General features: G+C 42.0%; 2 protein-coding genes across 3 annotated transcripts; one reads left to right on the top strand and one right to left on the bottom strand.

The window, feature by feature from the left end:
- Window positions 1-160: 160 nt before the first annotated feature.
- On the top strand, window positions 161-3,824 carry cmc1 (C-x(9)-C motif containing 1). The gene is made up of 4 exons (XM_057046425.1): window positions 161-310; window positions 800-892; window positions 3,345-3,435; window positions 3,520-3,824. Exons 1-4 carry the CDS (start codon window positions 292-294, stop codon window positions 3,638-3,640), a joined length of 324 nt encoding a protein of 107 aa, XP_056902405.1. The 5' UTR covers window positions 161-291; the 3' UTR covers window positions 3,641-3,824.
- A 1,347-nt stretch (window positions 3,825-5,171) lies between these two features.
- azi2 (5-azacytidine induced 2) lies at window positions 5,172-11,228 on the bottom strand. Of its 2 annotated transcripts, none has more exons than XM_057046420.1 (8): window positions 11,055-11,228; window positions 9,800-10,053; window positions 9,109-9,225; window positions 8,831-8,930; window positions 8,143-8,276; window positions 7,826-7,890; window positions 6,767-6,891; window positions 5,172-5,684 (listed from the first exon to the last, which is right to left on the bottom strand). In XM_057046420.1, exons 2-8 carry the CDS (start codon window positions 10,016-10,018, stop codon window positions 5,245-5,247), a joined length of 1,200 nt encoding a protein of 399 aa, XP_056902400.1. In that variant the 5' UTR covers window positions 10,019-10,053; window positions 11,055-11,228; the 3' UTR covers window positions 5,172-5,244. The 2 variants fall into 2 exon arrangements, with proteins under 2 accessions (XP_056902400.1, XP_056902401.1); XM_057046421.1 differs by having other exon boundaries at window positions 11,105-11,224.
- Window positions 11,229-17,883: the final 6,655 nt, after the last annotated feature.

The raw sequence follows: 17,883 nt of genomic DNA, 5'->3' as shown, positions 1-17,883 counted from the left end.
TATTTCTTATGCTAATATGTTAGTTTTGCGTGTCATTCTTAATTTAAAGCTCATTTGTATGCTGTGTAAAGATGGTTCGACTGAGCCAGTAAAGCAATTAACTAATCCCAAATCAGATGTGAATATTAACACCTTGTTTCAGCACAGCGTTTATTGTGCCGGCCTTCCAGCCACCGCGCGGTTCTGGGAAATGTAGTTTTCCTCCTGTCCTACGTCAGCGGAAGTATTTTGAGCGAACGCAGCGTGGGTCACATTGGCGTATTTTATAACGTTTTGAGGAAGTCTCTTGCAATGGAGGCAGCTAACGCAGGTATCAAACATCTCCGCTCTTGTTTTTCGCGATTTTTGTCTTACGTCATTAGCAAACCATGTTCCGCTTCATACATTTATAATAACATTCTCTGCTATTAGCCCTCCCTACGTTAATCGGAGCTAATGTTACATATATATGACATGCTCCATTATCTTTAGGTATGTGCCCTTGGCGAGGTTCATTTTGTAAGCACAATAACATTATATGAAATGTAACGTCCTCATAATCTGTAATATTTCGAGCACGTTTAGAAATTAGAAGTGCCTGTTATAGTATATTCGTCGTCGTTGCAAATCAGACGACAAAGGTGTCTCAAATAGACATTAACATCTATTTGATTCCAAACACTGTACATCATTGTGTTGTACTATAATACTTGGCCTGATGAAAATCAATTAGTTATATTCAACTAAATGACTATATTAGAGACACCAGCAGGAACCCATGCTGATCATTGCTGTGTTTTCTTTTGCTGCTGTCCTATAGAAGAGCCCAAACTTCGGCATGTGGAGACAGATGTCCTCATCCCAAAGTTGATGAGAGAGAAGGCAAAGGAGCGTTGTGCAGAAAAAGTCGAAGGTGTGTCCATGTGATTCTTGCATTTGCATGCAGAAATTCCATATCTGGCCACATGTACTGTATTGCATGCACCATTACCTCAGCAACAGCAGGGATTTACACACAGTAAGGCAAAATGGATATTCAAAATCAAATCAAATCAAATCAATCTTTATTTACTGTATATAGCGTCTTATACAATCAAAATTGTTTCAAGGCGCTTTCCAGAATCCCAGGGCCTGACCCCAGACAAGCAACAGTGGCAAGGAAAAACTCCCCTTTAACAGGAAGAAACCTTGAGCAGGACCAGGCTCATGTAGGGGGACCCTCCTGCTGATGGCCGGCTGGGTAAAGAGAGAGGAGAAGGGGGAGGACAGGTAGAAGATAGGATAGGTAGGGGGAGGGAGGTAGAGGAGAGGAGGAGAGAGGGAGGAGAGGAGAGGAGAGGAGAGGAGAGGGAGAGGAGAGGAGAGGAGAGGAGAGGAGAGAGGAGAGGAGAGGAGAGGAGAGGAGAGGAGAGGGAGAGGAGAGGAGAGGAGAGGAGAGGAGAGGGAGAGGAGAGGAGAGGAGAGGCACAGAATACACACAAAAGCGGGGCCGGAGGTCATTATGCAGCTCCGAGGGCGGCGATACCTGTAAATAAATAGAGTGGGGGGGGGGTAGAAGCAGAACAAAATGAATGAAGTGATTTTTTTATTTTTTTTAAAATAAGTATTTACGCCATCGTTAGCACTATCTCAATGGTGCCGTTGAGCAACGGTCAAATATTAAAGTGACTCCGGTTTAACAGCAAATAACCATAAACCTAAAGTTAAAAGGAGACTCTAAATTGGCCAGAATATGGCTATACCTGACGTTACACTTCGCTGTTGTGGAAAACTCTGCAGCTCTGCGCTTGTCTTCTGCAGCAACACATTAGCCACATTCTGAAAACCTTGTATGTTTTGAGTATGAGTGGATGCTACTCTGTATAAGCTGTTGCATTAATGTGGGAATGGGGGGAGTGCACAGGCACCCCGAGATGATCGACAGACAGTGGCTGTGTGGGTGTGGAACGTGGAACCTGACCCTGAAATCGCTAGTTTCAGGTCCCACTCTTTTTCACACCTTCACAGGGCGCGCTCTTATTTCCTTTCATATGTTGTCATCTACGCGTGCTTTCTTGCACCACCTCACCAGACAGGCCTCCAAACAAACAACGGTTGTGCTTTCTGGACTTTGTTCTTGAAGTAGACAAAGGTGTCCCCGCGCGAGTCTCTGTAGCTTCAGTTTTTTGTTTCCCCATATAATTCTGATACTTTCGCAAACCCAGAATATGAAAAAAACCACATGCTCACTTTTAAACTGGCATTGCAATGCTCAACCCCACCATCCAAAACACAATATATTTATCTGTGTGGTTTAGAACATTGCTGGTAATATGGACATAGTTTTTTCTGCTTTATTATAATTTAGAAAAGGCAAATAAAACATTTAAATAGGAAGGTAGTGCCTTGTGTGAAATAAACCTCGGGCAGATTTGGGGGGTGCTATGATCAGAAATGCAACCTTGTGGAGCCCCTCGGTACCCTGGGACGGAGCTGAGGCGCTTGCTGATTAGATTAGTCGCACTGTTGTGCTTCTCTAAATTGGTTTTGCCTTCGTTTGTTTTGTTTTTTCACACTTCCACACTGATGAAAGTGTCTGTGTGATAACCATACTGATGCTTGCTGATAAAGGTAATTATGATGTGATTTGTATGAAAGAGGATGTGGCAGGGTGGCCTTTTAATTGAATCTGTGACAAGGAGCTTGCTAACTAGGTGAAGACTCACTGGCCAACACCTTGTTTACAGTGGTGACGTTGCACACTTAAGAAAACTGTTAACCGGCCCGGCTTTTTTGACCTCTTTGCCAAGACTGTCACATTTAATGTATTATCGCCTAATTTTTCTGAGTCAAAAGTAAATGTTGTACTGACACAATGAGAAAAATAATTGAAATTCTCAATTTTATAATGAATTAAAACTGTAGTACCTATTGTTTCAAAGGAGCCTTTAGTCTTAGTCTGGTCTTGTTATAGATTCAGCTTGAGCAGCCTCATCGTCTGGCCCATATCGGATTGCCAGTCTCAAATCCAGTGCTGTTATGCTTTGCATGGATGTGTGTGTTTGAAAACATTGTTACTTCCTTGAGAGGGACACTATTTGCTGTCAAATGGACCATTGTCATCATTCATCTGCATTTCCCAAAAAGCCTCAGAACCAGTATTAATGGGTCAGTAGCAGGACAAGCTTTTAAGAAGTGAGACCTCCGGCAGAGGTTATTAAGGCTATTTTGTCCTTAAGGAAACACCAGTTAAAAGATTGGTTGAAACCATGAATTACTGGTGTTTTCTTTTGGTGTAGAGCAACACTCATCTCGAAGAGACGGTGGCTGCTCCTGCTCCTGAAAAATCATTTTCCTTACATGCGGAACATGCTTTTCTTCTTCAGCTTTCACCCACTGCTGTAAAGAGTCTGGCTTCTTGATGGCCTTTAAGTGTCGTGAGGAGAACGGCGTAATGAAGGAGTGCCTGACAGCACAGTGAGTGTTGTCTCACCTCACCAACCTCCAGAAGCACAAATTGCAACAGCTCCTCATAATGTGATTATCTTTGTCATCCAATAGCTACAAAGATCCCTCGTTCTTTGAGGAGTGTAAGCAGGAGTACATTAAAGAGAAGCTGGAGTTTGAGAGGACAGGGATTCCAACGAAGAGCCGGAAACAAAAACTCCCAACCAGCATGTAACAGACTGGACGATCAGAAAACCTGCCTTTTTTGATGTGAAATGGGAGGGATGAGGATATCTGACCTGTACATCCTGGATCTGTGCTCATCTGACGGGAACAACTGGACTGTAATCCTAATGAGTTTCTCCATCATTTTTGTAGTAAACCATGTGGACATTGTAAATAAAAGAAATTAAGTATCAGTGGCTGAGTCTTTACTGTAAACTTAAAAAGTTGGAAATTTGTTCCTAGGATTAATTTCTGAATTGTTTTTTCCCTTAAAGTGAAAGACAACACCTTTTTCTTTCCTGGATTTAATTGATCATATTTACAAACAGTCTGAAGTGCAGTAAATCTAAAATATAATCCATATCTACTGTACATTGCATTTTGGTTTGCAAATTGTTTACAGGAGTATGAAAACTACTGCTGCAAAATAAAAACTCTTGAAAAACAAGGTAAAGACCAGTTACCAAGAAACCAACTGAAAGGAACAAGTCCTTCAACCAACCATGGGCCCCTTGTGCTTTATGCACCTCTTTTTCACGCCACAGCTTACGTTTGCCACGTGACAGACGGCTTTCTTTGAATGCGCCTCTGCGTGTCGTCCGGTTCCATCTTCAAATGTTCTTCAGACAGATTGTGTCACGCAGCGCAACAGGTGTAGGACAGATGAACGCTAACTCGGTGCAGAGCTGAAACTCTCAGCTGGCCTCAAATGTGGGGACATTAATGCTTGAAATGTCAAAACGATACGCCGTCTAAAAAGGCTTGATTCAGCAGAACGTATCTCGAGGCATTACAACCTGTGGTTGCATTACTGAAAGTGGAGTGTTTTATTGTACAAATCAAAAAAGGTTTCAAATTTCCATTTACTGCCCGTCCTGAACTTTGAGCCTACGTTGAATCTTAAATACGTTAAAATAAAGAAACATCGTCAAACTTTTGGTAGCTGTCAAACACCAATCTGTATTATCCTATAGTTACTGAATATCAGTCCTGATCACAGTACAAAAACAATAACACCATTGCCTGATCCCTAGACACCTCCTGTGCACGATCATTAGACAAACACGGGACTGCACACCTTGTATATAGTGATCGAATGTTTAAAAAAAAAAAGACTTGCATTGGTAGGAGGACAGTTTGACCAACTCTGGTGCTATACTGTGGCTGCAGTGATTCACCGGCCGCAGCGGATGGAGGAACAGGCCCTCGGAGCTCTCGGCTCATCAGGGATGAGATGCAGATACAGGCAGGCTGATCCGCACATACAGGCACGCTGCTGGGTGTGTATGTGTGTGTGTGTGTGTGTGTGTGTGTGTGTGTCACACGTGTGCACGCGGGACTGCTCGTGTATGCATGCTCGCACACATAGGTATAGAATATCCTTGAGGTTTTTTCCTCAGCAAAGTCAGGTTTGTTCACTGATCTGTGCCCTTACCTCAAAAAGGCCTCCACTGGCCACAATTAGTTCCCACAACCAGCAGGTCCAGCCCAGCCCGGCGGAGTGGTCTTAACAACTTAAGGCAGGTTAGGTGGTAGCTATGTGGCAGGATTAAAGTTCATTTATTCATTTCTTTTCTATCCAATTACACTTTTCAGTCACCTCAGAAGATCGTCTCAATACGGTTTGGCCCACTCCGCATTGGGAGCGCTCCTGGCAGTGCAGTTTCCAATGGAGGACGAACTGGGCGTGGTGGAGTGTCCCTCCCAAAACATGGCATCGCTCGGTTTTGGTGGACTGGGGAAAGACCGTGAGCTGTCATCCAGGGAGGCCTGGTTCTGGGGAGGCGGGGGCAGAAAGACAGAGCAGGTGTCACTGCCCACCAGGGCCTCCCCTGGACACCTATGGGTGGGCCAAGGTCCATTGTACCAGCAGTCCTCCCTCAGGCTGTCTGGCAGCAGGGTCCCCGATGATCCTCCAGGAGGGAGACAGGGGCGGCCGGAGCTGGAGGGGAGTGGAGGGGCACTGGGAGGGCGGGGCACCGACACCCGGGGAACCGTGAGGTTATTGTTCTTCTCCACATCGTCCAGACATTGGACAGGGACTGTTGAGGCAGCTTAAGAGAGACAGGAAAACCGAACCAAAGGTAAGAAAAGAAAGCAAAGATCAGCTTTAAGACTTTGGGAATCTACCATCCGATTATTTTGGATGGACTCTTCCATGTGTTTCTATATTTCTGACTACATTTGTGCATCGAACAGGTAAATATTAGTTATATAGGTCAGTAAAAAACCTAAATAATTGGATGACAACTATGTACTAATCCATTGCTCCCTCACAGATTCACCTATCAGATCATCCTGAACATATAATAAAGTTTAAATGAGTGTCTCCACAGGCTGATATCTGATATTAGAGGGGATTTGAACCTGAGATTTGAATAAAAGTGATTCCAACAGAGGAGCATTACAAGAATAGAGATGCACAATATACCTGAAAAATTGCTCAGTCACCTCTCTGTTTTGGTTTTTTTTGCTCTTGTGCGATAGTTGTTTCTTTCCATCCATCTCATCTAAATTACACGATTACTCTTTTATTCAGATATTTTTTCTGTCTGTACTTTCATCTCATTTTCACTTCTTCTCTCCTCACACTCAGAAGGAATTGGCAAGAGGGGAGAAACTTTGCTAGGGTAGAAGACATCGCCGGAGCGGCACTAGAGAGGAGGAACAGACCGTTTCATTTTGTCTTTTAACCAAGTGTTTAAGGACTTTGGTGATATCACACCCTCACACAACAAACTCAAGGAGGAGGAAGAGAAAATCTCCTTCCTGAGCAACACAAAAAAACAGGCTTTCCTGCAGGCAGAACTCGCCGACTCTAAGATACCAGATCTCAACATGGAGGTAAAATTCCAACTCTCGTACTTGACGTTTGCAGATGGTAGATCTTGAGGATGAAAATAATCAACACTCAGGTGGGTGCACATTAAAATCTAAACCACTGGTGTTACTGTGGCTAATCAATCCCACCTAGTATCTTCTGAGTACAAGCGTGTCTTCCTGTTCCTGTACTTGGACATTTTTGCCAATTGTCATAATTTCAGAGGACTGTTGGAGGGAGGGGCTGGGAATGCACAGTGTCCATGAAAGTCCTCACAAAGATTGAAGGGTGTGTGTGCGTGTGTGTGTTCCTCACCTTGTTTCGTCTCATTTAAGACTGGCCTGAGTTTTTGGATCAGGCCTGCTTGGTGCTTCAGCCCTGATTGGAGATGAGTGAACTCCGAGTACAGGGATTCGTACATCTTCTGCATGTTCCTCTGCCTACATGAGGGCGTGACATCATATATTAACATTGATGTAATAACCCTGTGGCCCTTCAGAGACTCACCTGGCTGTGGCATTAAGATTTTAACGGTAACGGTTGACACTTAATTCAATAATGAAACGTGGCGGGTGACGATCTTATAACCAAAATAAACTGATGAAACATCCAGCAGATTACCTGAATGGTAAAACAGTTAAACATTGCATCTCCTCTGGGAAAAAGAAGAAAATTCTGTCTGTCACATGTGTTTTGGGTGTCAGTGCTTCTCAAATCTTTTCTTTTTTTCTTTCCAGCTTTTCTCCCTTTTGCTGCTTTAAGCAGGTGCTTGAATTTATGGCAGAGTGATGAAATTTAGGATCTTAGCCAAAGGTGCAGATTAAAGTGTTGCTGTTTTTTGTGTTACAGGGTTTTGTTTAAATGAAGCTTTTATATTTATAGCAAAGTATAGCTGGGCATATGAACATGTACCAACAAGAGATTACAAGACATATATTCACATACATACCCATACGTATGCTTATGTACAAATATACATGATTTAACAACTAAGGTTTCTGGTGCTATAGGTAAAGGTCTGCTGGTATACATGAGGAGTGCATGCATGAAGTTATTGTGAGGTTTTCTATCTGACATAACCTGTCACTAAATGAAAATCTCTATACTTCTACCACCCTCTAGTGGCTGAAAGTAAGAGCTACACCTGACTACAGGGCCGAAAACACAACATTTAACATTTTTCTGTCAGAATGATCAAAATATTTTTCAACTTTCGATGTTTTTCAATCCTATTAGCATTAATGGAAATTTTGTTTAAATAAAATTCATCAGAACACAAATACCAAAAGAAAATCAACTGCATCTGCAGTTCGGAAAATATGATCTCTAAGCAGGTTTAAAGCAACAAGTAATGAGACGCAAAAGACACTTTACCTTGAAATATATTTTGCCTCACAGGTCTGATTGAAGTCTGGCCCATTTTGGTCCTGAGACTCCTCCTAAAATAGCCACATTAAGCAGAATAATCGGTTAACATATACATATGTGTAAACTCTTAATGTCTTTATTTTAAATACAATAATTCAGGACTAGACGCCTCCAATCAAATGCTCGATTTTTCCCCTCATTATTTCACATCTTCCTCAACCTTCCACCCGTTGTTTTGAGTTCTCCCCGTCTTTCAGTCTCTGCTGTCGCTCATATTGCCTCCTCATCTTTCTCCACGTTGTCTTCTTGTGGCCATCACTTACCACGCCTCTCTCCAGTAGCCTGTTGTTCTCCACGGTCACCCTCTCCAGCTCCTCCTGCAGTTTGCCGATCTTAGACTCGGTACTGACCCTGTCCATCTGCCAGTAATCTTGGGAGCTGTTCAGGCTCTTCATCACTGCACAATGAAAACAGCACATTCAAAATGAACATGAAGATACCAACTACATCTACTAACAAAGAGTTCAAACCAAGTTTTAACTAAGCTATAAAAATGCATTTACATGGCTCCTAAGCCAAGGACACCTTCGATTTAAGCCATTTTCAGACACCTTAAATGGCACTGATAATACATTTAAAGACCAAATATAGGATACAGAAAAGTATGAAGATTTCTCTTTTGGATTTTTTCCCCCCGTTATCGACAGAAAATTCTTTGTGCATTGAAAACGTTTCGTGGAAATGTGATCAAACATCCGCGCATCAGGTTACCAACTGTGCTCAGAAAGAATTCACCTGGTTCATTTAATTGCAGTTTAACAGGCTGAATGTGCTAGACTGAGTTCTTTGAAATCAAAGGATTTTTTCTTGTTTCTTCAGAAACAGACTGAAGTTGGACCTTGTGTCTCTTTGCATTTTAAAACATTCTGAAGGCTTAATTTAAATCACTGTCCCAACTGCTGATGAGAATGATGATATAAAAAGCGAGCAGGCCTGCGCTCTGTTCGGCACCTTGGCTGGTCTCCATCTCTGTCTTGAGCTGAAGTAGCTCCAACTCTTTGGCCTGCAGCTGATCCATCAACAACCTCTCACTTTCAGTCTTCTCCTTTTTCTGGAGGGGCACCAGAAAAGATAAAAGTGGATCTACATGCTCTGTGTGTAATTAAATGACAAACTGCTGTTTTTGTTTCTATCCTAAAGCCATATGGTTAGTGCCAAAAGTTATAAATCCTTAGCAAATGTCTCATAATAAAGGCAATTTGAGGAAGAATATGGATGAATAAACACACCAGTTTGTTAAGTTCCATCTGCAGGTCCTCTTTTTCTATATAGATACCTCGGTAAGCACTGAAGGCCTTGTTAACATACTGGGGACCCTCAGATGGAGGAGCCTCCGGTCTGAAGAGCTACAGAGGTGAAACACAACACACAGAAAAAGGGTTCAATTCAATGTATTCTAATTTCAGAGGCTGGGCGTTGTCAACATTTCACCAGTTACTGGGTAGATGCTGTAAACTGTTCAGATACAAGAACTTACACACTTAGGTTGCGTAAAATAAGAACATCAGTTATTTCAAATTGGCTCACTTTTTGAGCTGTTTGCAGTGAGGTGTGTGGAATATTTTCATACGTTTCCAGGCTTTCTGATGGTTTGTACACTGATGTTTTTCTTTTGTGGTATAGCTTCAACTATAGGCTAAACCTATAACCACCCTCCTGCGTTGACTACCCCGGACACAGGTTTTTTTTTGTTTTTTTTTCTCAGTATCATGCTTAATTTGCTGACTTTTTGAAACTTACCCAGAGTATTTTGAAGATAATTGAAACTGAAAATACAGCTTTTCATTTATCACTGTCTTGTACACTCTTTAACCTTTGCTCTCTGGTAAATGAGAACTGCTGATAAAGTAGTTTGCTCTTGTACTCTTTCTTTTTCACTATCTGTTCCTTGCTCCTCGACTGGTTCGTTTAGATCTATACCTTATCCTCCAGCTGCTTCACTCTCCTCCTTAGTAAAGTGTTTTCTCGCTCAGTGTCTCGCAGCCTCTTCTTGATGTCCTCGTAGGCAGTGACCAAGGCAAAGTGAGAGGCAACAGATTCATCGCCAGCGCACACGGATACGGGGCTCTCGCCAGCAGCTGTGTAGGCCGTCTCATGCTTCAGGATGCAAATGTCATCATCCACTGCCAAGGGCTCCATTTCTGCACAGACCTACTCTGTAGCAGATAGAAGACCTGTGGATTACGAAGAAAAGGAAATGACCAGTTTGCTTAAATATTCGGTTGCTGCTATTATGTAGCAATACAAAAAATGCCTAAAGGAAGTAAGTAAAAAAAACATATTGTACAAGTTGATGATCACCACAAAGATTGAGGAAGACATTTGCTTTTATTTCAAGGCAATGCTATGAACTGTGCTGTGGAGGTGCAGATAGAAATCACACATGAGTATCAAGGAGAGTAAGAGGGATGAACTCGAGGGTTTAAGCAACAAAGCCAAACTAAACGGGACAGACAAGTTCTCCAAACCACCTTACAGTAATTCCAAACGCCCTCCTTGATCCGTTGCCTTTGCAAACCTACGGTGCAGCCAGCGCCGGGTGATGTCACCAGGCAATGATGCAGCACTATGAAGCCAAGTTTGCAACAGACGCTTTGCCAAGAATAACTTTAGGCAGAATGCTGGACAAATGACTGACACAAACCAAATAAAGCAAACAAAACAAACAAAAAATGCCACGTTTTTAACTTCAAGGACGACCTTAATAGAATCGAAAGTCAGGCCATCGTACATGTTAACAAAATCGAAAGTCAACGTGAACAAGACATTTGCAGATATGTTTTTAAGACATCCAAGACGTGCAAAACGGATAAACGAGCGGAGATATCATCAAAAACTAAAAATAAAATCGTCTAATGACACCGAAAAGCAACCGATAACAGGATGTAAACAATCACTGAATCTCGTTTATATTCGATGCTAATGTTACGGCGTTAGCTTCAGTAGTCTAATTCTACAGCAGACAAAGCAAGTCGGTGTGTACGTACGAGATTAGTTATACATTTATTAGAGTAATGTCAACCAAAATTTAACCGTACAATTTAAAGCTAAGGTAAATAACAGGTTCGAATTCTTATGTTAACAATTAGCTAGAGCCCAGCTAATGTCTTCTTGCCATTTGTGGCTAGGTGAAGCAAAATCAGGAGATTATTTTTCACTCTCCACTCCTACTAACCGTGTTAGATGATGTGCCTAGTTAGGTGTCAGTTAGACAAAGAAGAATACCATCAATTTCCGAAAAAAGAAGAAGCGTTTCTCGAAGAAAACCACAGAGATAAGACTGGACATTCGCACCGTGTCAGAACATTGACAGGTGAGGAAACAAAAACTTCCGGGAGTCACTTGACTGGGGAAGTCCCTTCAAAATAAAAGCGCGGTTTAATCAGTGGTGATACAAATTACCTCAGTCTTTACAAAATATGTTAAAATAGCCCGACAAAGACTTTGGCACGACGGAGGTAAACAAAGCACACATGTGAAAGAAGTAAAGTAAAACAGAAACGCTAAAAAAATACATAAAAGAGTAGATGTATACCATCGATATATATATTTTTACTCTTGCTAGAGTTTGTGCGTTGAGTAGGTAAAAAAGCCAATTTAATCCATCTAATTAGAATCTTTGCTCTTTTGAAGAAAGTTCCACTTAAATAAACTCCTGGAAGGGGACACAACATCAGAGGTAAAATAAAAAGGCCTCTTTCTAATAACGCATATGACGCCATCACGTCGTATTTTAGTGTGAGTAAAATATGAAATTAAAACTTGTTACGCACACACTCTTTTACAGCTAACCTGTTCGCCTGCCACTTGCCAAGAAATGGTACATTATCTTACCTGAACCGACGAATTATATTTGTTAACGTTATTTTCGTTTACAAAAGATATTATGGCGGCTGTGAGAAAAATGTGTTGTATTTTAATTGTTGTCTAAGTAACGCAGGCTAGCTTAGCTACAAGCTAGCACCGTGAATGGTTTACGCTATCAGTTGAAGCAAAGAAATTTAAATGCATTCTTGTGGAGAAGCAACTACGTTTTAATGTATCAACTTGTTCCCGTTCTAAAATGTCATTTGGCGAATGACCTTTGTGCAGTGAAGTGCACCAAATACTCTTCCTTTAGTGATGAGGTTGTAGTTTGCAGCAAGTTAAATTTTTAATTTAACTATATTCCAATGGAATATACTAAAATTAACAATGGACTTTCCAACTGTGACACCATCACAATAAAACACATGTTTTAATGCTTTATTAAAGACGAGTTGATGTCAAAGTTTAAAATATAAACCCTGTGCACGTCTATAGGTTGAACATCAGTGTCATGACCTCTGAAATAGACCCTGAGATCTCCATCATAAAGACTCACGAGTGTAAGTACGCCTCTCACACAAGTCAGGAGCATTTAAGGTACAGTATATGAGCACATTTGTCCTTCCCTTTTCTTCCGTGAGCAGGGGATTTTAGTGTTTATCGGCTGGCTCTGTTTGTCACTTTCGATGCAGTGTTGTCAAGGGCCCAGATGCTGCTGAGGGACCTACAGGAGCTGCTGGACTGCTGCTCCACAGGCAAATCGCAGCAGATGCGGAGCAGAATGGTACGCCATAAATATGCGGACAACGTTTTTCAGAACTCGGCTAAAGACAGCAAAGAGGCGGAAAATTGAATGTTTTTAAATTGATCTGTCTGAGTACAGAGTCCTAGCCTCGGCTTACAGTCTTCCAAAACAGTTTCACTTTGTTTTGTGAGCTGCCCACATAACTGTAACTTCAGATTGTGAATCTGCCCAGAAGTAATAAGGGTTCCAGGCTTTTCTGTCTAAAATGACCTGCAGTAAGGAGGTCAGGTTACAGGGGTGAACTACTGTCGGTGTAGCTGACAGCTTATGCGGTGAACATAAATTATGTATATAGTTAACACCACAAGAGTTTGGACTCTGTTTGGGGGTGTCATAATTAATATTGGATGCAAAAATGTAAGTCGTTTAGCTTTTCCGTGAACCTCTGATAAAGCAACCAATGGAAAAACACCTTTAAGCATTAAGTCACCCCGACCTATTTTGTAAAGCAGCATCCAATAAAATAGGCTTAATCACATTTTTGCTTGAGCGATTTAACTCCTCTGCTTGGGGTTTGGGTATCGCTTGACTCACTGTCACTGAAATTGCGTTGCGGATATTTTCAGAATTAACTTGTCAGCCAGGAGGCATACCTTGTGAGGACTGATAGTCATGTACTTATTCAAGGATTTAAAAAATTCCTGATAAGATTTTGTTCTACACTTTTTGTTTTGTTCAGTGAATATATGATGTGAGTATTTATGGTACTTTTGATTCCTGTGCAGAGTGGGGTCAAGCGTGCATGTTGTTGTTGACAGATTCCGCAGGACTTTCTGATGGACAGAGAGGACAAAGACGAGACCTTGGTCATCGAGGGCTTCGTGTTCGAAAGCACGAGCAGCAGAGAGAGCCTGCAGAGGCTGTGTTCACAGGATGGCTCAGGATGTCACTTCAGGAGAGCAGCTCGTGACTGATGGCGTCCGCGGCCGTTTCTGTCAGACACGGTCAGTAAGGTGAAACGTCTGACAGAGGTACCAACGGCGGGCAGGTGAGAAACCACAAGTTCAGCTCATGACAAGACGGAGACAAAGCATTTTGAACCTTTAGGAGTTTTATGTAGTTCCTTTAAAAAAGTAAGTGTTGAACCCTCATAAATGTTTTAGCTGTTTTTATGTTCAGGTTTAGGTACTTTATGTGATGTTAGAGTTTGAATGAATTCTTAGTTTTGTGCTGTCATTTTTCCAGAAAATGTATTAATGTTTGTAGTAATGGCAAAAAGTGCACAACTAGTTCTCAAATAAATGTAAAACTCCATCGTTAAATCTAATGGTGATGTGTTCTATATAGTTTGCAGTTAGAATAAACTGAACTGCAACACACAGACTTTTCATATCATATCTCTAATGATTCATCTAGAACTGGTTGTTTTAAAAGAGAGTGCTTTTAATTTAATTCAGTGCTATTTTATTTAGTCTGTCTTACAGATCCCAGCACCTGATCAATGACCAAGCAGTTTGTGCAACAGTCCCTTTTAACAGGAAATCCCTCTGATAAAGAATGGACTATAGACGTCCCTATAGGGTGTCATACATCCAGGTCACAGTTATCCAAAGCTTGACCTCAGTGAGCAACTGGACTCGGTTCGGTTTCTTGAAGAAGTTTTGCCTCTTGTCCAAAAGGCTTTTTCAAAGAAGTCATCCATTCAAGTTGGAAAACCCATCTCTGAACAGCGGTGGTGGACTGAGACATTTCCTTTCACCCACATGAAACGCACTCCTACGCTCCCTCCTTCAACGATCTAAATGTTCACACCTTCACTCAGGATCTTGTGACTCATCACCATGTGACCCTGCAGATGAAGGGGAGCCCCCGCAAGCAAAACTAGGTCAACGACCCTGCCAGCGACTCTCAGCTGACCACCCGGATCATTAGCATGCTAATGTTCCATGAGGGCTGTATCTTCAAGCTCTGGCTCCAGCCATTTGACTACTGAAGAAGCCTTTTGGAGAAGAGAAATGTCTTCATGAACCTTAACCAAGTCCAGTTTCTCACTGAGATCAGGCTTTGAATAGACTATTGAGTCTGCTGCCCATTACATAGGTTTTCTGATGCTAATGCAGTACAACTGGTCCGGCCTTTTGCTGCACTGATCCTAAAGAAACATATAGTTATATATCAGAATTTAGTCATATTTATTGTCTAATTTATTATTTGGTGGTTTTCTGGTGGTTTATATAATTAGAATCTAATGCATTTGTTATTGTAGGCAAATTGGGATAAGGCCGAAGTGCACGGAAGATTTTTAGACAGGCACCATTCAAGCATCATTTTTATGGTGCTGTAGGTGTGAAAATTAGAAAATACAATGCGAGATGAATGGCAGAGATGATCACACGCCAGGACTCTAGTGCTAATTGGCCCCGCTACACATCTAAACTCTGAAATGAAAGAACATGATCTGCCAGTAGAGTGCGCGTGAGTGCATCAATATCTCCAGTTAACAAATGCATGATTAGAAAGTCTTCAAAATGATCAAACCCTCGCTTTCATGAATGAACGGACGCCGTTATTGAGTCTTCACTTCCAACGAAATTAGCTGTCTCGTAACAGAAACTCTTCACTTACTTCAATGCACACGCCCACTCACACACGCAAACAGAACAACGGAAAGAAAGAAGGAAACACACTTGACGGCCTCCTATAATTTATGCAAATAAGGTCATTATTATGCATGTGCTTGTTCTGAGCTCAAATTAAGTGCTTGTTTGGAGCACCGGGGAAGTGTTAGCAGACATGAGCTCTTTGACAATGTATTAAGGAAGTAATGGTCACTTGAAAAATCTAATTTGTTTTACATTCTGGCTGCGAGCTGGTGCAGTCATCAGAAGGATAATAAACCCTAAATCAAGTTCAGTAATCAGTTTCGAGCGAAGGCAGGAATATCCCGTCGAAGATTCAGGTGAAAGATTAACCAAAAATCTATTTTGGTGTGTCATATACAGACAAAAGGGGTAGAGAGGCATTTGGCAGATGCTGAATTAGTCATGACAAAAGTTGCAGATTGGCTGTATTGATAGTCATGTTTTTTGTCCTGAGGTGCTGCATGAATTATTCATGCCTCTGCGTAATAAGATGTTGATGGGATAAGACTGGGAAAAATTGAAGTCTTGCTATTCTTTTGGAAATGTTTGTTTGCATACTTAGTTCTTAATCATACTTGACAATTTTAGGAGAATCTCTTCAGAGTGGCGCAGCATGGGTGGAAAATCACAGCACATATAGATGGGTGTTGTGTCAATTTCCTGCCAGAAGAGGGCGCTATTTTATTTTCCTCAGCATCGCAAACCTGCAGGAGGCAGCCATATGATAAACAGGGTTGACTGGAAGACATTAAATGGCATGTGGAACTCATTCTAGCGAGGTGCAGTGGCTGATTCAGGGTTGTGTTTTACCGCCTTGTAAAAAAGTGACAGAACACTTTCACATCAGTACTGATGTGCAGAACATACTCATCTTTGTGCAATGCAGAATATTTTCCCATATTGAGTAATCACCAGTGAATCCTGCATGGACGGTGAGTTTATATCACAGCCTCTGTGAACCTGTTCTCCGCAATATAACACCCCATCAAGTGCAACCGCACCGCTGCAGTTACGGTTAAATTCACTGACGCCAAGCTGTGCAGTTATATATCACACTGCTGTCTTTTTGTCTTTTTTTTTTTTTTTTTGTTTCACGTTGCTGAACCGAGCTCCAAAACAAATTACACCTAAAGCAAACACCACTCCCATGTTTCTCTCCCTTTCAAAACACTAGGCAGCTCTGACAGCGATGGCTCACCGTAATGTGGTGATTGTGGTGAAGGCTTATCATCTATCATTTGTCTGTCAAGCTGTACTAGCAGGAATGGCATCATAAAGTCTAGATGGAGATTAAGGCGCCGGAATTTGGCAATACACACCTAATGAGAAAATGGCTCAACTAAATATAGCCCATTACCTCAAGTAAAACGCTCAGCCTTCGAGCACAAGTGGAGTTCACAGGACCTCTGTCGGCCTGAGCCCTCCCAGCAACCCGTAGTGTGTTTTATTGATGCGTTTCAAAATTGCTCTGTGAAGAGCGCTCGCCTGGCTGCTTATTCAATACCGACCCTGAAACTGTGCCGTGTAATCAGTAACTGGCCTCCTTCAGACGGCACAGAGGTCTTCCATGTCCAAGGCCCCTTAATATGTGTCGGTGCAGCCGAGAGTTTCCCCGTAGACCGAGCGAGCTTCAGCGGGGCATCCAAGGCTGCTCCTTTGTTTTTACCAAGCCAATTAGGGAGAGATAGCATCTGCTATAAAAGGAGAACAATGGGGGGGGGGGGGGGGGGGGTGTACATAAAATATGTGAGGATATGTCTTTTGGCTGTGATTATGTGAAATATATGTGCTGAATAAAAATAATTATAAAGTCGGCAGTTTGAGCGAGATGCTCCCAGACAGAGTTAGTTTTGTCCTCCTCACCCTGACCTCTGCAGAACTTTTTGGACAGAAAGCGCTTGGATTCTGTCGCAGCGGTCCGTCTTTCTGTGCAGAGGTCGTTCACCTCTACCTGCTGTTGTCTTGAGTTTGATGACAGCGACTTTTTCATTGAAATGTGAAAACGCGAGACCGCACAGGCGCCTGTGTGTGTGTGTGTGTCGGCGTTCCTGGCTGCGTGTATGTTTAGCAGAGCTAGCTAGCACCCCTGGCTTGGCCAGCCGGCTCTACCATATGGTCACATTTATCATGTATCTTGCGATTCATTAAGACTGCCCTTCCTGTCTGTAGAAGCACTGCTGGAGGTTCCAACCTCACTTCAGAAGAGCTGTGGATGACTGACTACAGTCAACTCTACTTTTGGTCATCGATGCTATAAAATGTCATTGTGGCTAATGAACAAGGCACCGACCATTCCTCTTACAAGCATGGTTATGAATATCTAACGGCGTATTCCCATGATACCACAGGCATTCTGCACTGTATTGTTCAACCTTCAACACAGGCTCCTTTGTGTGGATCACAAACGATTTTGCAGTTTAATGTCTGAATGCCGCAAATCAAAATTTAACATACTAATTGATGTTCTTCTTTTCCTTTCCCTCAGCTACAAATAGCGCTCTCATTAGCATATCATTGCAGGTTCCTTGAGCTCACAGTGACAGTGCACAATTATTATCTCGGCAGACTAAGTTTGATATCTCGGCGTGTCGGACAGCTTTCCAGACTCAAACGTTATCTCTACTGACGACTGTCTATTTCTTGAGTTTGGACACGTTTCAGCAAGTTGACCAGAGTGCAGTGGAGTAGCATTTCCTCCCTGCAAACAGTCTATCTATCTATCTATCTATCTTTCTATCTATCTTTCTATCTATCTATCTATCTATCTATCTATCTATCTATCTATCTATCTATCTATCTATCTATCTATC

The sequence above is a fragment of the Takifugu flavidus genome, chromosome 10, assembly GCF_003711565.1.
Source record: "Takifugu flavidus isolate HTHZ2018 chromosome 10, ASM371156v2, whole genome shotgun sequence".
Lineage (NCBI taxonomy): Eukaryota > Metazoa > Chordata > Actinopteri > Tetraodontiformes > Tetraodontidae > Takifugu > Takifugu flavidus.
This window is presented reverse-complemented; position numbering and strand designations above follow the sequence as displayed.